Here is a 21,382-nt window from a genome sequence, read left to right as displayed (position 1 = left end):
ACACACACTAACACACCACCACCATGTCAGTGTCACCGCAGTGCTGGGAATGACCCACCACCTAAATAATACCTGCTCTGTGGTGGTCCTGTGGGGGTCCTGACCATTGAAGAACTGGGTGAAAGCAGGCTAACAAAGTATGTAGAGAAACAGATGGACTACAGTGAGTAATTGTAGAACTACAAAGTGCTCCTATATGGTAAGTGGAGCTGATAAAATGGTCGGTTGAGCGCCCAGAATTGGCCACTAGTCTGCTGGGTGGGAAAAAAACGGACTTAAAAATGAGGGGCGGGGTCTTCGACAATGTGTAAGGACCCTGGTTAGTAGCTTGAGTAAACACATAATATTAGGGATTTTGAAAGGGGGGTAGGTAGCGTACACTGAGGCGCTGCTTAAATCCACTTTAGTGTTAGCTGACTAAGCTAACAGGGTTAGAATTGAGACAGCCTTCTTGTATGTAGAGAGCTCGCTAGGCTAGGTAGTTGGACAAACGGGAACCTACAGCGCCTTTCAGAAAGTATTTGGACCCCACTGGTTTTAAAACAAATACAATAAAATAAAAAGCTAATTTTTTTTTAATTTAATTTAGGATTTATTATAATTACAGATCTCTGAATGAGCTAAATTAATCAGACTTAACATAACATAAAAATTTTATATATTTTTAAAATTTTTATTTATGCAAACAATTTTGCGTCATAGTAAAAAATTTAAAAAAAGTAAATAAATATTAAAATATTAAATTAATTCTTTGTTTCTAATGATTTTTTTGTTGGCATATATTGAATTATTATTATTTTAATTATTTATGTGCATTTGTAAAAATAATAAAAAGAATGAATTTAATTTCATAAAATATTTTATATATATTGTATTAATATATTAGATTTTAAAAGTACATAATCATATATTATTTTTATTTTAATAATATTTTATAAATAAATAAATTTTTGATACAACTATTTCCTATAATATAAACTGTACTTACTGTATATTAACACACAGAAATTCAACTAATTTTACATTTTCGATCAGCAGATACCAGAACTGACTTTAAAAACTGGTTATTACTGATATTCTAAATAAAAATGGATTCAAATTATTATAGTTTTTATTAAATCAAAAGCATCTACAGCCCCTTTATGGAGTTTGGAAGTTAGTCATGTTGAAGTGGCATTTTGGGCCAGCAGAGGGGGCACGGAGGTGCAGAATATTAAAACTAATGTGTCAAGACAGGCTAATTCTAATCATTTAAGTGGGAGTCTTATTATATTACAGTTATTCTTTTACTGGTGGAGCTTGGATGGGGTTTGATGGGAAGGCTGTTTGTTTATTGCCGCCCCCGGCTTGTGTTTAGGGTTCCATATCTTTTCTTTCCCCAAAAACTGGGATGTCGCAGCCCATCATACTGTGACCACCAGTTCTCAGTTCTGCTCTATCCCCGTTCTATCCACTTTCTCCACTGCGGGCTGGGGATGTTTCCATTGTTTTGGCCAAGGATCACAGCTTGGGAAGAGCAGAACTCCCAAACTACAATCAGAAGCCATCTATACAACCGGAGTTTGTTTGCGGTTGCCAGAACAAGCCATTATCAACTCCAGATTTCCCAAAAGATACCAGAGGTGGTAGCTCCACACTGTGCAGCGTAGCTCTGTTGGTGGATCAGTGGTACATAGGCTTCAGCAAGTATGCGCCACACATTTAAAACGGTCAACTGACCACTAAATCAAGGTTCCACCTTCATCAAGGTCCTTCCAGTTCCCTAAACTTAAAATCTACAAGCGTGGATCATAAAATCTGAAGGATCTGATCTGAGATTGTGTGTAGAGGGATGGCCTCGGATCCCTTGTTGTATTTTATTTAGTCTCATTAAGCTTTATATTGTTATTATTGTTAAATTATTATTTTTTAAATTATAAGATTAATATGTTGGTTGTTTTTTTTAATCATTGTAAAAAAAAGGGATAATTGTTTGTTAATAATTTAAATATTTTTAATAGTTTTTTTATTTAAATCAAAATTTTAAACTAATTAAACATTTTATTTAATCTAGTAAAATTATATATTTAATTAATTTATTAATATTTATAATTGCTTGTTTATTTCTTATTTTACTATTTAGATCCACTGGATATGAAGGCAGGAATACATCCTCATACTTAGGGCTGATTAAAAAAATATTTTACTAATATTTATTTAGAATATCAGTAATAAACTGTAGTTTAAATAAAAATTACTTTTGATATCTGATGATCAAAAAATGAAAAAAAAAAAAAAAGAATTTGTTATATAATAAAAATATAATTTAAAATAATATAATATATTTATACATTTATTTTAAAATATAAAAATAATTTAAAAAAAATGTTAATATTAATTTCATTAATTTCATTTATTAGACCATAATATTTATGTGCATTTTTAAGATTATTATTATTATTATTATTATTATTATTATTATTAATAAAAAATGCACATTTGTAAATATTAAATAATAATTCAATATACACCAACATGTATTAAATTTAAACAGAATATTTGACATTAAATTAAAAGATTGATTAAGAAAAACATTAAAATATATTAATATTTATTTAATTTTTTTTTACTATGATAAAAAATAATATATTGTTAAGCCAATAATAATTGTAAATATTAAATAGTAATTCAATATATACCAACATATATTAAATTTAAACAGAATATTTGACATTAAATTAAAGATTAAAAATTAAATTAATTATTTTAATATATCATATATTATAATTCTTTTTTAATTACTTTTTACTATAAGTAATAAGTAAAATAATACAGTTTAGATTAAAGAAAATAAAAATTTATTTATTTAAAAAACATCATTTAAAACAATATAATATATTTATCATTCATATAAAATAATGTAAAAAATATATTTAATGTAATACAATATAAAAATAATGTAATAAAATGAATTTTATTTATTAGACCATAATATTTATGTGCATTTATTATTATTACAAATGCACATAAATATTAAAATAATAATAATAATTAAATGTATACCAAAATGTATTACATTTAAACAGACTACTTGACAAAAAAATTAAAATATAAATAAAAAAAAATTCTAAAAATAATTATGTTTATAGATTATATATTATAATTATTTCTATATAAATAAAATTTGTTTTAAATAATATGTTGAATTATTAAGCCAATTTAAATCTAATTGGTTTAGCTCATTTAGAGATCTTTAATTATAATAAAATCTTATTAAAATATAATTTATGTGATTTTATGATAAGCAAGGCTGCCTGTATTGTTTCATCACTGACTGGTGCAATTATTTTCTTGTGCATTTATTAGATACTTAGCAGACCAGCTTAACTGTACATCTCTATATGAGTCTAATAACACAAGACATTGAAGGTACATCTCACAAACATACATCATACTAAATAAAGAACACCAAAAGACCAAGAACCAAAATTAAAATCAACCACATGTAATCATGACTTACCCAAAGCAGTCGTTCTGTGTCTGGTTCCCTCACGAGCTCTTCGAATCCCCAAACCAGGTAAGAAACCGCTCACTGTCGCTATTAAGGTAAAACTGGGAGTGGTTTAAAAAACACAGGTAGGTCAAACGTTCACGTCAATGACAGCCGGCCTGTGTTAGCGATCGGATCCTGAGTGTCGAGGATGTGTTTAGCGTTGCTTTGTGTACCCTGAATACAACTTTATTGTCCACAAACAGACAGCCGCCCCCCTCTGAGATGTTTACGGTGTTCTGTTTGGAGTCCGTCCTTACTCTGACTGAAAGTCATCAGAGAATCACTTTTAACAAGAGTTTAAAGGTAAATATTGTACAACCCCAAAGTGTTCCTTACAGTTACTTTGACTTTTATTTGATGTCAGACAGGATGAACCTGAGATATTTTATGTTTTATCTGCTCAACTTCAATAAACATCCATTCCTGCTTTTAAAAAAGTTGGTTTACCACTTTGTAATGTTCATTGTGGACAAACTGGAGATCCTCTGGTCATCTTTACTCATCAGAGACTCTCAGCCTTTCCTGGATGCTGCTCTTTATTATTTAGTTTTTTCACCTCATTGCTAGCTCTAAATTGCCCCCGTCCCAACTTTTGTTGGAATGTGTTGCAGGCCTGAAATGCAGGAATGGACGTTTATCAGGTTCATCCTGTCTGCAATCAAATAAAAGTCAAACTAAATGTAAGGAACACTGTGTTTTTATTTAATTTGCATTTTCCATCCTGTCCCAACTTTTTCTGATTTGGGGTTTTAATAACTAATATTACATTTATAACAATAACTTGATATTTGTATGTTGATTTTGTGGTGCAGGTTCGGGTTAGGGTTAAGTCTTCTGGTTTGTTTATGGAGGTAAAGACTGTTAACCATGTTGCTATGGTGACATAATATATCATATAAAGATTTCGACGCCTCTGTTGTGGAATCTTCACCCATTCTTTCCAGCTCATTGAGGTTCGATGGCGTCTTGGGTTCAATTCCACCACAGAAGGTGTAACTTTAGTCTTTAAGAATAACCATGACGTCAGTTATTGACCCACCTTTGGGAAAGTGTTCTTCTGGTCATAAGCCTCACCTTTCTTGCGCCAGACACTGTACCCAAGCAAACTGTACCCCAGAACTACGTAGATAGTCCTGGCAGATGTTCCATATTCCATGAAGCCCTTGTTTAATCAAGGTTGGCATCCACTGTGGAGCCTGGGCATGATGTCATTGGTTGGGTCATCCTGCGAGACCAAATCTTCTGGCTTTCTTGGCCAGGTACGTTTGCCGGAACATCTGAACCAGGCTCCCAATGGTGTCTCCAGGACTGGTTAAGGTCTTAGAGATCCTCCAATCAACGTTGCCCTAATAGCACCATTGAATTCCCAATGGTTTATTCATGTTGTGGTCCAACTTTAGGTCATACAGACTAGCAGACTTAACAACATAGCCTGTCCATTCATCTGTTGGTGATTTCTGATATAAATAAATGATTATTATATGTCTATATCAGAAATCACTTTACAGCTATACAGAATCCTGGACCGACAGACCAAAAGCGCCCTGTTGAGCAAGCCAAGGGCGACAGTGGCTAGAACAGATTAAAGGAAGAAACCAGCTTCAACGTGGACCCATCATCCTTGTTTGGCTTGGAGAATAAATCTATAATAATACTGCAGGTACAGCAGTGTTGGTGGGATTTTTAAACACTGTTCAGCTCTTTACAGCCAACCCAAAGACTTCCGTAAACATGGAAGACGAGAGCGAACTGTTTGTGTGCAAACATTTCAGACACGAGGAGTCAGTGCAGGTTGGTCAGTGACAACAATCAAGAAACAATTTACTATTTTATTTAATCAACATTCACTCCATGTTACTGATAAAAACAAATTGTTGCAGGTCAGGGGGTGGTGTACAACTACGTCAACAGCATGGCGGCAGGACCGTATTGGTTGGTACGTTGCAGACGTAACCGTGGCTGAAAAACTGTCCAAAATAATTCTGATTACAAAAATTTAAAAGTCATAAATGTGGAAACAAGGAAAACGCAAATGTGTTACAGGCCTGAAATGGATGTTTATTAATAAATGAAAAATGAAATATCTCAGGTTCATCCTGTCTGACATCAAATAAAGTCAAAGTAAATGTAAGAAACTCTGTGTTTATTTTATTTACATTTTCCATACTGTCCCAACTTTTTCTGATTTGGGGTTGTATTATTATTATTATTATTATTAATGTTATTATTATGATATTATTATTATTACTGTTATAATTATTATTGTTAGTATTATTATTACTGTTATTATTATTGATACTGTTAATATAATTATTATTATTACTGTTATTATTATTATTATTATTATTATTATTACTATTATTGTTATTATTATTATTATTATTATTAATAATCTCAATTGTTGGACTTTATTTATTCATTATCTATTTTTCCCACTGCTTTATCCTGATCAGGGTTGCTGTGGGTCCTTTTTATTGGACCCTAGATTTCTAAATAGAATACACATTTAAAAATCGTCTTTTTTATTCATCTGCTGTTTTTGAAATATCGAATATTGGATTAAACAATTGTATTAAAACTTTAATTACTTACTTACTTTTACTTCATTAACAGAATTGTAGGAAATCGTTTGGTCTACAGTTCTGTGTGCCACCTGAAATATTTAAGACTTATAACTTCCTAAAGCAAACCAAGAAGTGATGCCACTAATGTACTTTTTGGCCGGATTTCAAAAAGGATTTTTTAGGAAAATAAATAAATAAACATAAATCATCTTTATACCCTGATGCATTTACGTAATTGCTTTTTTTTACTAAGGTAAATAAACTTTATACTGTGAGTTGCTTTTCTGCATCAGTTTATTTTAATTTTGTAAAAATAATAATAATAATAGTAATATTGGAATAATAATAACTGTAATAATAATAATAATAACAGTAATAATAATAATAAAAATAATAATAATAATAATATACAAATAATAATAACTATAACTATAATAATAATAATAATACAAAAAATAATAATTACAGTAATAATAATAACAGTGATAATAATAATAAAAATAATAATAATAACAATAATAAAAATAATAATAATAATATAAAAATAATAATAACTATAATAATAATAACAACAACAATAATAACAATAATAATATTAAAATAATAATAACTATAATAATAATTACGGAAGCGTATTGCTGCAACACAGATAAAAAAAAATACCGTATAACGAGAAAAGGATGTCGTTAAAACGAGAAAAGGATGTCGTTATAACGAGAAAAGTTCATTACCTTAAATGCTGCATAGCTGACGGAGCGTATCTGCTGATGGAGAGACAGTTTACACACATGCATGATGCTGTAACTTGTGTAACCTGCAGCTTGTTGTGCCGATCAAGATTCTCCTTCAGGAGCAACAATGTCTAAACTTAGTTTAATATTCAACATCTGTCTGACATTCGGCATTCCGATCTAAATAAGTGCTTCAAAAAACACCTAAGACCTTCTTATTTTATGATTTCTTACACGAATGAAAATAGTCAACATACTACAAAAACAATTTTATGTTGATTTTAAGATTACGTTTATTTATCTAAAGAAAAGTCATAATGAAACCGTTTATCAAACAACCACTTCATCTAACGAGTTAGGAACCGTCATAAAACTAACGGTGAAACATAGGAAACATTTACTCTGCACTTATACAGACAAATAAATCTATTTAACTCTTGTATGATTTTTATTTTTGAAAATATAATTTGAATATTTGAAATATACATTTATTCCAGATTTATTGATCTTTGTTTAAATTTAATGTAAAATAAATACTATGTTATTTCAAAAATAAGGTGTGTGTAGTAGGTGAGAAACATTGATGTGTTTGTGTAAAAATTGTTTGACATTAATTCATCAAATCATACAAGATTTAAATGGATTTATTAGTCTGGATAAGTGCAGAGTAAATGTCTCCTACGTTTCACCGTTAGTTTTATGACGGTCCCTAACTTGCTAGATGAAGTGGTTGTTTGATAAACGGTTTCATTATGACTTTTCTTTAGATAAATAGACGTAATCTTAAAATTAACATAAAATTGTTTTTGGAGCATGTTGACTATTTTCATTCGTGTAAAAAAAATCATAAAATAAGAAGGTCTTATGTGTTTTTTGAAGCACTTATTTAGATCGGAATGCCGAATGTCAGACTGATGTTGAATATTAAACTAAGTTTAGACATTGTTGCTCCTGAAGGAGAATCTTGATCGGCAAAACAAGCTGCAGGTTACACAAGTTACAGCATCATGCATGTGTGTAAACTGTCTCTCCATCAGCAGATACGCTGCAGTCAGCTATGCAGCATTTAAAGTAATGAACTTTTCTCGTTATAACGACATCCTTTTCTCATTATAACGACATATTTTCTCGTTAAAACGACATCCTTTCTCGTTAAAATGAAATCCTTTTCTCGTTTTAATGACATCCTTTTCTCGTTATAACGACATCCTTTCTCGTTATAACGACATATTTTCTCGTTATAACGACATCGTTTCTCGTTATAACGACATCGTTTCTCGTTATAACGACATATTTTCTCGTTAAAACGACATCCTTTTCTCGTTTTAACGACATCGTTTCTTGTTATAACGACATATTTTCTTGTTAAAACGACATCCTTTCTCGTTAAAACGACATCCTTTCTCGTTATAACGACATATTTTCTCGTTAAAACGACATCCTTTTCTCGTTATAACGACATACTGACGGTATTTTATTTTATTTGTGTAGCAGCAATACGCTTCTGTAAATAATAATAACAGTAATAATAAAAATAATAATAACAAAAAGAAAAAATAAGAATAATAAAAATAATAATACAATAATAATAATAATAAAAATAACAATAATAACAATAATAAAAATAACAATAACAATAATAAAAATAAGAATAATAAAACAATAATAATAATAATAATAATGGTGCTTGGGTGGTGCAGTCGTCTATTACACTAGCCTGGCTCCGGTTCGAATCTCGGCGGTGCTATCAGCCGGCCGGGTGTCCACACAGACATGATTGGCTATGTCTGAGAAGGAGATCCTTGAGGCCCTGCAATGGATTGGCACCCTGTTCAGGGTAATCCTGCCCAGCGTTACTTGGTGGAACCGGACCTGCCGCAACCCTGACCAGAATAAAGTGGTTGATGAAATTCAGTCCCAACTGTTTTTTGGAATGTATTGCAGGCCTGAAATGCAGGAATGGAGGTTTATTAACCAATGAAATTTGTTAATTTTATTTGCATTTTTAATACTGTCCCAACTTTTTCTGATTTGGGGTTGTATATTTTAATAGACTTTGGAAGCCAGTTGTTCATTGCGGTTTTATTAAAGGCTAAACAATGTCCTGTAATAACCGCAGACTGAGTGGACTGAACCTAATACCCTACCGAAACTATTTGTCCACAAACATTACACCCACATCCTAGATGTTTACGGTATATTTTCGGTATGTAAGTGCTTTTCCACTGGGGTCTAATACACCCACAATAATGGCTGTCAAAAACGTCAAGTCACAAGCGTAAACAACTGGAACAGCTGTGGTGTTTGGTGGTGGTGTTAAGTTCAGTCTCCTTATATTCAGCATTAATTTAATGTGTAGATGATAATACTTTGGGTTTCACCAAGAACGCAATGGGGACTCATCCAGGAGGTCACGGAAGAACCCAGAGGAACATCTGAGGAACCTCAGGCTTCAGTCAATCAGTTTAGATCAACATTAACAAGGCACAAACCACTGCTGACCAAAGATGACCCCCCAAGACTTTTGGGATAATATTCTATCAACTGATGAGTCAAGTACGTAGACATCAGACCACTTCCACTCCCATTCCACCATGAGAACATCATACCATAGTAAAACATGGTGGTCAGTGTCTTGTCTACTGACCTAAACTGATGCGACTGAAGCCTGAGGTTTTTCAAATGTTCCTCTGGGTTTCTCCGTGACCTCCTGGATGAGACGTCATTGCGTTCTTGGAGAAACCCAGGTCTTTGTAACCATCCCCATCTGGCGTAAAGCCACCAACCACCACATTCTACCATGAGAACATCATACCAGCAGTGAAATACGGTGGTCAGCAAGTGGTTTGTGCCTTGCATTGGATGCCCAGTGTCTTGTCTACTGACCTAAACTGATGCGACTGAAGTCTGAGGTTCTTCAGATGTTCCTCTGGGTTCTTCCGTGACCTCCTGGATGAGACGTCATTGCGTTCTTGGAGAAACCCAGATCTTTGTAACCCTCCCCATCTGGCGTAAATCCACCAACCACCACATTCCTCCATGAGAGCACCATACCAATAGTGAAACATGGTGGTCAGTGTCTTGTCTACTGACCTAAACTGATGCGACTGAAGCCTGAGGTTCTTCAGATGTTCCTCTGTGTTCTACCGTGACCTACTGGATGAGACGTCATTGTGTTTTTGGTGAAACCCAGATCTTTGTAACCATCCCCTGCTGTCTGGTAAAATTGAACCCAATTGTCAGTTGAATTTGGTTAACTGGTCGATTTAACAGCTAGATGACCCCCAAGACTTTTGGGAAGAGTCAACTTGACATCTGGCATCTGCAAAGGCGCTAACCAACACATTCTACCATGAGAACATCATACCAACAGTGACATACGGTGGTCAGCAGTGGTCTGTGCCTTGCATTGGATGCCCAGTGTCTTGTCTACTGACCTAAACTAATGTGACTGAAGCCTGAGGTTCTTCAGATGTTCCTCTGGGTTCTTCCGTGACCTCCTGGATGAGACGTCATTGTATTCTTGGAGAAACCCAGATCTTTGTAACCATCCCCATCTGGTGTAAAGCCACCAACCACCACATTCCACTATGAGAACATCATACCAGCAGTGAAACATGGTGGTCAGCAGGTGGTTTGTGCCTTGCATTGGATGCCCAGTGTCTTGTCTATTGACCTAATTTGAACGAATCGAACGATCGCTTTAGGGATGCGTTTTGTTCAAATTGGTGGGAAGACCTGAAAAAATGCAACAATAGCAAAAATTGGTTGGTTTGTGGGGGGGGGGGGGGGGGGTAGGGGGATGGGGTTGAATACTTTTTCCATGTTGTTTATTCCATGAGCGCGTTTCTCGGAATATTCCTGCGTAAACATAGTTAGCGAGTCTAAACGATCTACCAGTATGGACGGCTTGTGTGTCTACAATACTAAACAACGTTTCCACAAACACATCAACCGCCTTCCCAGATGTTTTGGGAAGGTCTGTACGCTTGGTTACCACGGCGAAATTATAATGGCGTAGGTTTATGCCCCGGTTTCCATCTGAACCTCCTCCCCTCGAACGGGCAAGTCTGGAAAGATATAAAGGTTGGTCAGGGAGGCTCGGACAAACCCGTACTTGGGTGACGTGCGACCGATTGGGATTGAAGGATGGGGTTCGGCGTGAGTACTATATTTATATAATTAAAACATATATATATATATTTAATATATATAAAATGTATTTTTAATCCATCTGTAGGCTGGAAATGATAAGTATATCCAAGCGGCGACTTCAGACCCCAGGGGAAAGAAGACCAAAAAGAAAAAGGACATTAACGAACTTAAGAAAGAAGTCGATCTGGTAAGAATCGCCAAGTAAATGGACTTAATTACGATTAAAAACAAGCATTTATTTATTGGATTTATTCTGCAGGATGATCACAAGTTGACTCTTGATGAGCTGCATCGCAAATATGGCACCGACCTGAACAAAGTAAGTAAAAAAGCAAGAAATTCCAATTAAATAAATTAATAAATTATTAATTTATTATTATTAAATAACTAAATACAATATTATTTTAATTTATTAAATACATTATTACAATGTCGGGAAAATGTTATAATTATTTTTGATGAATTAATTACATTAAATGAATTTTAAAAAATTATTTAATTTACAAATAGCATCATGTTCAAATTAATTAATTAATTACAACTCAATACTTAAGAGCCTTCTATTGAGGGTATCCCAGACCCAACAGTGGCGACTTGATCTCCTTGGCGATTGGAGTCAGTCCACCCTCGAGGCGAGGGTAGCAATATGACCCATCACAGTGTGGTCGCCGGTGTTTATCACAATACCTCTAATGATACCTTGAAATAAATTTGATTGAGGGTATTAGGGACCCAACAGTGGTGACTTGATCTCCTTGGCGATTGGAGTCTGGCCACCCTCGAGGCGAGGGTAGCGATACGACCCATCACGTTGAGGTCGCCAGTGATTATCACAATACCTCTGGTGGTACCTTAAAAGAAATTTGATTGAGGTATTAGGGACCCGGTAGCTTTAAACAGGCAACCTTCTGATTCTGATACTGATAGTCCAGTATTGTAACTGCTAAATAAACCCAATTGTAGGCTCTCCTACTACAACTAAAACAACACTAACACTAATTTACCCCATTGTCTATTTCGCCAAGGGCTTATCCAGTTCCCGCGCTAGGGAGATCCTCGAACGCGACGGACCCAACGCCCTCACGCCCCCTCCTTCCACTCCAGAATGGGTCAAGTTCTGCAAGCAGCTCTTCGGCGGGTTCTGCACTCTACTGTGGATTGGCGCTTTTCTTTGCTTCTTGGCGTTCACGATCCAGATCACGACCGAGAACGAACCGGAAAACGATAACGTAAGGAATGATCTCATAGAGATTCAGCGGATGTTTAGAAGGTTCAGAAGGTTTAAAATCTGTCTTGTCTTTGATAGCTGTACCTGGGTATCGTCCTTGCTGCGGTGGTCTTGATAACCGGCTGCTTTTCATACTACCAAGAAGCCAAGAGCTCGAAGATCATGGACTCCTTCAAGAACCTGGTTCCTCATGTAAGGGAGGATGTAAATTTGCGTCAATGTAATCAAACAATTCTGCATCCTAGTTCTCGGGTTAATTGTGGTCTTCATGTAGCAAGCTCTGGTGATACGGGACGGAGAGAGGAACAGCATCAATGCCGAGGGAGTGGTCGTTGGAGACTTGGTGGAGATCAAGGGTGGTGACAGGATTCCTGCTGATCTGCGCATCATCTCCGCTCACGGGTGCAAGGTACATCTAGCGAATATTCCAAAGTCAAACAGGTCATTGTAGAGGTGGAAGCAAAACGTTCCCGTCCTTGCAGGTGGACAACTCGTCTTTAACTGGCGAATCCGAGCCCCAAACTCGCACCCCCGACTTCTCAAATGAAAACCCCCTAGAGACCAGGAACATCGTCTTCTTCTCCACGAACTGCCTAGAAGGTAAACGTCCACACAAATCTGGTCCATAAAACAAGCATTAAAACGCACTACTGAAATAAAACCTACTTTTAAGGTACCGCCAGAGGCATCGTGATCAACACCGGCGACCACACCGTGATGGGTCGCATCGCTATCCTGGCCTCGAGCCTCGAGGGAGGACAGACTCCCATCGCCAAGGAGATCGAGCACTTCATCCACATCATCACCGGGGTGGCCGTTTTTCTTGGCGTGTCCTTCTTCGTCTTGTCCCTCATCCTCGGGTACGGATGGCTGGAAGCTGTGATCTTCCTCATCGGGATCATCGTCGCCAACGTTCCGGAGGGGCTCCTTGCGACGGTTACGGTAGGTCGAGAGTCTTGCTTATTAAAGTCCCAGAAGGTAGCCAAGCGCTTGAAGTACTGGTCTAGCGATCAGAAGGTTGTTAGATCATTGAGCGAGGTTGTGCTTCTGCTCATCTACGTAGAACTGAACCAGTATAACAGTCATCATGTTTTATAGGTCTGTCTGACTCTAACTGCAAAGCGTATGGCTAAGAAGAACTGCCTGGTGAAGAACCTGGAAGCCGTCGAGACCCTCGGCTCCACCTCCACCATCTGCTCGGACAAGACCGGGACCCTGACCCAGAATCGGATGACCGTGGCTCACATGTGGTTCGACTGTCAGATCCACGAAGCCGATACCACCGAGGACCAGAGCGGAACCTCTTTCGACAGAAGCTCCCCTACATGGTCTGCGCTCGCTCGTGTGGCCGGCCTGTGCAACCGCGCCGTCTTCCTCGGTGACCAGAGCAAAGTGCCTATCCTTAAGGTTAGTCCGGTCATTCAGGTTGTTCAATTTTTTTAGGCATTTGTATCGACTCTCGATTGACATTCGTGTCGAACTTGTACTTCATAGAGAGACACGGCTGGCGACGCATCGGAATCCGCTCTGCTCAAATGCATCGAACTCTGCTGCGGTTCGGTCATCGAGATGAGAGACAAGAGTCCGAAGCTGGCCGAGATCCCCTTCAATTCCACCAACAAGTACCAGGTACTTAGGTTTAGTGTTCCGAAAAACTTATGCGATGCGCAGTAACTCTCAGTAACTCTAACGCAAGTCTATGCATCGTTCGTTAGCTCTCCATCCACAAGAACCCGGTCACCTCGAACCCGGAGACTCGGCACATCCTGCTGATGAAGGGGGCTCCTGAAAGGATCCTGGACCAGTGCTCAACTGTTATGATTCAGGGAAAGGAGCAGCCGCTGGACAAAGATGTTAAAGACGCTTTCCAGAACGCCTACGTGAAGCTTGGGAGCCTCGGAGAGAGAGTGTTAGGTGAGTGGATTCTGTGCTTAGTGGTTAAGCCTACCAGTATCTAGTGGTACTGGACTAGTGAGCAGAAGGTTGCTGGTTCAAGCCTAGCCACTGCTACAGTTGGGTCCTTGGATGAAGGGGTAGTAAGACAGACGTACGGTGAATGAACGTACTGTGCATCTGTTGCAGGTTTCTGCCAGTTTAATCTCCCCGACGACCAGTTCCCAGAGGGCTTTGCGTTCGACACAGACGAGGTCAATTTCCCCACTTCGAACCTGTGTTTTGTTGGCTTGATGTCCATGATCGATCCTCCTCGTGCTGCCGTGCCGGACGCCGTCGCTAAGTGCAGGAGCGCCGGAATTAAGGTATATCTAAGGTACATCGAGGTGTATTTTGTTTATAATTGTTCTATACATACTCACAGCCCTACTATTCGATATTTAGGTCATCATGGTTACCGGGGATCATCCAATCACGGCTAAAGCCATCGCTAAGGGTGTGGGGATCATCTCCGAAGACAACGAGACCGTAGAAGACATCGCTGCACGTCTTAACATCCCTGTTGGAGACGTCAACCCTAGGTAGACCTAACATCCTCGTTCGCTTCTATTTTTTTATATTATCTATTGTTTTAAATATAGAAATAAGATGCTAAATGCTGTCCGTGTTCACAGAGACGCCAAGGCTTGCATAGTCCATGGTGCAGAGTTGAAGGAAATGAGTCCGGAACAGTTAGACGACGTCCTGAGACACCACATGGAAATCGTATTTGCCAGAACTTCCCCCCAGCAGAAACTCATCATTGTCGAAGGTTGTCAGCGACAGGTAACGTAGAGCGATTCTTATTTGGACTAGTTGGAATACAGTAGGACCTTCCGAGAGTAGGCTTGACAAGACTTACTGTAGGGTAAACCGTTGAAGTCAATATCTGTGTCCTGTTTTCCCGGACAGGGAGCCATCGTGGCCGTGACCGGCGATGGCGTGAACGACTCTCCCGCCCTAAAGAAAGCCGACATCGGGGTAGCCATGGGTATCGCTGGGTCCGACGTCTCCAAACAGGCTGCCGACATGATCCTCCTGGACGACAACTTCGCATCTATCGTGACCGGCGTGGAAGAAGGTAAAACGCATCTAGGTCGAGATATTAGAATCTGGATCCGGGCTGAATATCGTACTTACCCTTCTGATGTCTGCAGGTCGTCTGATCTTCGACAACTTGAAGAAATCGATTGCGTACACCCTGACTAGTAACATCCCTGAGATTTCACCTTTCCTGCTCTTCATCCTCGCTGGCATCCCTCTACCTCTTGGAACGGTTACTATACTGTGTATCGACTTGGGAACCGACATGGTAAGGATAGTATGTTGATGTAAGCAAATAAAAAGGTCAATATTAGCATCTATGCATTGCCATTTTCAGTTTAGAGTGATTTTAACCTGCGCAAATGCATTAAATAATGCTGGGGTTAGGGTTAGAGTTAGGGTTAGGGTTAGGGTTAATATATTTAATGTTTTTAAAATAGACCTTTGTCCTTTCTAGGCACTGGCTCATCAGTAATTGTTGATCCTTTATATATAAAATGTAAATTTCACCCAGTCCTACTCAGGTTCGGGTTCAACTAGGCCAACGAGCCCAGGAAACAAACCCCAGGTCACAAATCGAGATCAAGGCAACAGGCCAAAGGAAGGGCCAAAATTGAGAAAAGACGCTCAGAAGACAGATTTGGGGAAGGGCACTAGGCCAAGGGGGCAAGCCAACATTAGGACCCCAAGCTAAAGAGAAAGATTAAGGGGCCCTAAGATTAGGGTTACCAAGTTAAGGTTAGTGTCCTAAACAAAGGTAGTGGATAAGAGTTAGGGCCTTAAGTTAAAGGGACCAGTTAGAGTTGGGGCTTTAAATAAAAGGGATAGGTTAAGGTTAGAGCCCTAAATTTAGGGAAAGGTTAGGGTTAGAGCCATAAAAATAGGGGAAAGGTTAGGGCTCTGGGCTAAGGGGATAGGATTAGGACCTTGGATTGAAAGGACAGGTTAGGGTTAGGGCCCTAGGCTAAGGGGATAGGTTAAGGCCCTAGGCTTAAGGGGTTAGGATTGGGTCCCTAGATTAAGGGGACAGGTTATGGTTAGAGTCCTAAAAATAGAGGAAAGGTTAAGGTTAGAGCCCTGCACCAAAGAGATAGGTTAGGGCCCTAGGGTTAAGGGGTTAGGATTAGGACCTTGGATTGAAAGGACAGGTTAGGGTTAGAGCCCTAAAAAAAGGGGGAAAGGTTAGGGTTAGAGCCCTGCATCAAGGTGATAGGTTAGGGTTAGGGCCCTAGGGTTAAGGGGTTAGGATTAGGACCTTGGATTGAAAGGACAGGTTAGGGTTAGGGCCCTGAGTTGAGGGGTTAGGATTAGGTCCCTAGATTAAGGGGACAGGTTAGGGTTAGAGCCCTAAAAAGGGGAAAGGTTATGGTTAGGGCTCTGGGCTAAGGGGATAGGTTAGGGTTAGGGCCCTGAGTTGAGGGGTTAGGATTAGGTCCTTAGATTAAGGGGACAGATTAGGGTTAGAGCCCCAAAAAAGGGGGACAGGTCAGGGTTAGAGCCCTGCACCAATGGGATAGGTTAGGACCCTAGGGTTAAGGGGTTAGGATTAGGACCTTGGATTGAAAGGACAGGTTAGGGTTAGGGCCCTAGGCTAAGGGGATAGGTTAGGGTTAGGGTTAGGGCATTTCTCATGTTTTGTATATTTATTCCTCCTAAAAACAACCAATTTAAACTAATTTACAGCTAGCACTAGCTAGGTGCGCTCAACCAGACTAAACCCTGCATTATCTACCTACCTAACCTATCGATTTGATTTATATTTGCAGGTACCCGCTATTTCTTTGGCCTACGAAACTGCCGAAAGTGACATCATGAAGAGACAGCCGAGGAACCCCCAGAAAGACAAGCTGGTCAACGAACGACTCATCAGCATGGCCTACGGGCAGATCGGTAGGTACCATTTGAACCCGTTTGCTCAAACCAAGTGTTAAAACGTACTGTCAGTAATGTCCTTTTTTTTTCAGGAATGATCCAAGCGACGGCAGGATTCTTCACCTACTTCGTCATCCTGGCCGAAAACGGATTCCTGCCCTCGTACCTGATAGGGCTGCGTATCGACTGGGACGATAAGCATTTCAACGAACTGGAGGACAGCTACGGGCAGCAATGGGTACGCCCTTTCGGATGAGTCCCGAACAAACTGGAATGGATTTTTCCCGGATTAATATTTACGATCAATATTTTTTCTTGCAGACGTACGAAAGTCGGAAGATCGTGGAGTACACGTGTCAGACGGCGTTCTTCGTCAGCATCGTCATAGTCCAGTGGGCTGACTTGATTATCTGCAAGACCAGGATGAATTCCATCATGAAGCAAAAAATGAAGTATGAAGAGTGTGGCCAGTCTCACATATGGAGAGTCACGGCTCTGCTAATGTTGTGCTATTGTTTATTATTATTATTATTTAATTATACTCATCATCTCCTCACCTTGTGTTCCAGGAACAAAATACTTATTTTTGGTCTGTTTGAGGAAACAGCTCTAGCTTCCTTCCTGTCGTATTGCCCGGGCATGGATGTCGCCCTTAGAATGTACCCCCTCAGGTAGGTGTATTACTGTCTATAACAGTAGAACCATAGAAGTGAATTGGATACTGGGGGAGCGGGCGTGGGGTCAGGGGGAGGGTTGAGAACATTCCGAGTTTGAATCCTTAGGCACCTGTACAGAAGTGGAGGAACTTGTAGGTCGGCGAGTGGCTCTCCATACGTGAGACTGGCCTCACTCGCGAATTCACCAAAGTACAACCGAGGTCCCCAGAGGCAGAGGACAGGCGTTGGGTCGGTCATTCTAGAACATTCCTGCCATGTCAACAACTGTTGGGAACACTGACAGACCCTAACGTGATGTGGAACACTCTTTTGAGTTCAAATCTCAGCTCTGCTATCGGTCGGCTGGGCGCCTCCTAAGCAGCAGACGGAATTGGCCCCTAGTCACTCTAAAAAGAGGAGTCCTCGACGCTGTGTGAGGACCCTGGTTAGTAACCAGTGGCGTCTGCACAGAAGTGGAGGAACGTGGAGATAGGCGAGTGACTCTCCATACGTGAGACTGGCCTCACTCGCAGGGGGGAGGGGGGGCCCTTTGGTGGCGAACAAGTAGGGGCTGTGTCAGGCTCCTCGGACACCATCCAGATCCCCAGAGGCACAAGACAGGCGTGGGGTCAGTCATTCTAGAACATTCCTGCCATGCCAGCAACTGTTGGGAACACTATCAGACCCTTACATTATGGAACACAGACGGAATTGGCCCCTAGTCACTTTAAAAAGAGGAGTCTTTAATGCTGTGTAAGGACCCTGGTTAGCAACCAGAGGCATCTGCACAGCAGTGGAGGAACTTGGAGGTCGGCAAGTGACTCTCCATACGTAAGACTGGCCGAATACTGATTGAAGTATTCTCTCTTCCAGGCCGTCGTGGTGGTTATGCGCCCTACCGTACTCGTTCATTATCTTCATATACGACGAGGCCAGAAGATACATCCTCCGGCGCAATCCAGGAGGTAAGAAAACCTGCACCGGTGGTCGTACTAGATAGCGAAGCCACGATCAGGTTGACGATAATTTTATAACTATTTTTTTCTCTTTTTGTAGGCTGGGTGGAAAAGGAAACGTACTACTAAACCCAGGAGGGTTCGTATGTCCAGAAACATCTAACAACTGAATTAAATATATGGATTTTTTTTCCTATGTAGTGTATAAATAAACTTTGCAATGACTGTCCACATACTAATAAACTCAATATTTCTATTTTAATTCAGCTTGTATGAGTGTGTTTCGTTACCGAAGGTTGCCAAACAACCTATTATTATCGAGCCATAAAAAGACAGACAGACAGACAGACAGATAGATAGATAGACAGACAGACAGACAGACAGACAGACAGACAGACAGACAGACAGACAGATGATAGATAGATAGATAGATAGATAGATAGATAGATAGATAGATAGATAGATAGATAGACAGACAGACAGACAGACAGATAGATAGATAGGCACACAGACAGACAGACAGACAGATAGATAGGCACACAGACAGACAGATAGATAGGCACACAGACAGACAGACAGACAGATAGATAGGCACACAGACAGACAGACAGGCAGACAGATAAATAGATAGATAGGCACACAGACAGACAGACAGACAGATAGATAGGCACACAGACAGACAGACAGACAGACAGATAGATAGGCACACAGACAGACAGACAGACAGACAGACAGACAGACAGATAGGCACACAGACAGACAGACAGACAGACAGATTGATAGATAGGCACACAGACAGACAGACAGATAGACAGACAGACAGATTGATAGATAGGCACACAGACAGACAGACAGACAGACAGACAGACAGACAGACAGACAGATAGGCACACAGACAGACAGGCAGACACCACCGTTTTTACTTACTAAGCTAACATAGTTAGCCTCAGGCCGTTCAAACTGACGGGCTAGGGTGGCACAACCCGCTAGCACGCCAGCTAACGTCTCCCTCCGTGTCCCAAAAACGGTTAAATTGTCCCAGACGAGCCCGAATCTACAAATAAACGACACTTGTGCACCTTTATACAGATTATATACGTTATAATAAATAATAATAATAATAATATAATAAATATATATAAATATTAATAATATAATAAATATTGTTATAATAAAATAATTAATAATAAGCACTATTATTATTATTATTATTATTATATACTGTGACGGCAGGCTCCGCGCCAACCGACACCGAAGGACAGCCGAGCCATGCCAGTGCCCCAAAGTGTTAGCCGAGGAGCTGAAACCCCAAGCGAAACAACCTTCAGCACCAGTGTTGTGGACCACAAAACATGGAGGCCGAGGGCGGGGCCGGCTGATCACACACGGCTGGCAGCAGATAAACGGCTCAGCTGCACCACAGAGGGGAGAGGATAAAAAGACCTGTATGGAGAGCAGAGGGAGAGAACTCTCCGGGAGAAAGCAACGCACTAACCCTCTGTTCTCGTTCTCTCGTTCTCTCTCTCTCTCTCTCTCTCTCTCTCTCTCTCTCTCTCTCTCTCTCTCTCCCTCCCTCTCCCTCTCCCTCTCCCTCTCTCTCTCTCTCTCCCTCCCTCTCCCTCTCCCTCTCCCTCTCCCTCTCCCTCTCTCTCTCTCTCTCGCGAACTCCCGAGGTCGATCATTACCAGGACTCCGACACATAATGTTTTTTTGCCGCCTACAAATATTGTTATAATAAAATAATCAATAATAAGCACTATCATTATTTTTTGTGTTATATACATTATTATTATTATACACTTTATTACATTATTATTATATACATTCTTACATTTTTATTATTATTATTATTATTATATACATTATTATTATATACATTATTACATTATTATTATTATATACATAATTATTATATACATTATTACATTATTGTTATTATTATTACTATATACATTATTACTTTATTATACATACAAATGTTTGTCATAATAAAATAATTAATAATAAGCACAATTATTATTATTATTATTATTATTATATACATTATTATAATTATATTATTATTATATACATTATTACATTATTATTATTGTATACATTATTACATTATTACATTATTGTTATTATTGTTATTATTATTATATACATTACATTATTATACATACAAATATTGCTATAGTAAAATAATTAATAATAAGCACCAATATTATTATTATTATATAGATTATTATTATTATTATATACATTATTATTATTACTATTATATACATTATTATTATACATTATTATTATTATTATTATTATTATACATTATTATTTTTATACATTATTACATTATTATACATACAAATATTGTTAGAATAGTTAGTTATCAATTAGTGGATAAGTGGTGTAAATTCTAGAAGAACAATCCTAATCAGTCCAGGAACAAGAGGTCTGAGCTCTCTGTAGAGGGTAAACAAACAACCCCACGTGCCGCTCTTTGGCACAGCGTGAATCTTTTAGCCGGTCACTGGGCACACTTTCTGTTCCTTTCATTGTAGAATGGAGGGGGTCGGCGGCTTTGTCCAAAATCATTATAAAGTCATTAAATGTCCTTCAGTTAACAACAGTTTCCAAAGAATCCAGCCTCCTGAATAATTTATTGAGTCTCTTGGAAGCACTGGTCGGGATGCCATTGCTCAATAGAAAAGAGAACTGGCAACCACAACC

At 38.8% G+C, this 21,382-nt stretch overlaps 1 protein-coding gene and 1 pseudogene across 1 annotated transcript; both read left to right on the top strand.

The window, feature by feature from the left end:
- Window positions 1-21,382, top strand: part of LOC134328691 (NACHT, LRR and PYD domains-containing protein 3-like) — a 1,194,473-nt pseudogene that overhangs the window by 694,446 nt on the left and 478,645 nt on the right.
- On the top strand, window positions 10,977-18,847 carry LOC134329607 (sodium/potassium-transporting ATPase subunit alpha-1-like). Its single transcript, XM_063010884.1, has 22 exons — window positions 10,977-10,988; window positions 11,068-11,169; window positions 11,242-11,301; window positions 12,008-12,211; window positions 12,289-12,402; window positions 12,485-12,619; window positions 12,693-12,810; window positions 12,884-13,152; window positions 13,309-13,617; window positions 13,705-13,839; window positions 13,926-14,124; window positions 14,293-14,468; window positions 14,548-14,684; window positions 14,778-14,928; window positions 15,055-15,223; window positions 15,300-15,454; window positions 16,953-17,076; window positions 17,151-17,296; window positions 17,380-17,510; window positions 17,628-17,729; window positions 18,588-18,679; window positions 18,771-18,847. The coding sequence occupies exons 1-22, from the start codon at window positions 10,977-10,979 to the stop codon at window positions 18,797-18,799; spliced, it is 3,069 nt and encodes a 1,022-aa protein (XP_062866954.1). The 3' UTR covers window positions 18,800-18,847.

The sequence above is a fragment of the Trichomycterus rosablanca genome, chromosome 15, assembly GCF_030014385.1.
Source record: "Trichomycterus rosablanca isolate fTriRos1 chromosome 15, fTriRos1.hap1, whole genome shotgun sequence".
NCBI classification, from domain to species: Eukaryota; Metazoa; Chordata; class Actinopteri; order Siluriformes; family Trichomycteridae; genus Trichomycterus; species Trichomycterus rosablanca.
The sequence above is the reverse complement of the archived record's forward strand: the minus strand, read 5'-3'. Positions and strand labels throughout refer to the sequence as shown.

What these genes read in the sequence shown, in the direction of transcription:
- LOC134329607 (XM_063010884.1), top strand. An exon ending in TTAAGAAAGAAGTCGATCTG is followed by an intron (nt 11,170 to 11,241) that starts GTAAGAATCGCC and finishes TTTATTCTGCAG; the next exon opens with GATGATCACAAGTTGACTCT. An exon ending in GCAGGAGCGCCGGAATTAAG is followed by an intron (nt 14,469 to 14,547) that starts GTATATCTAAGG and finishes TTCGATATTTAG; the next exon opens with GTCATCATGGTTACCGGGGA.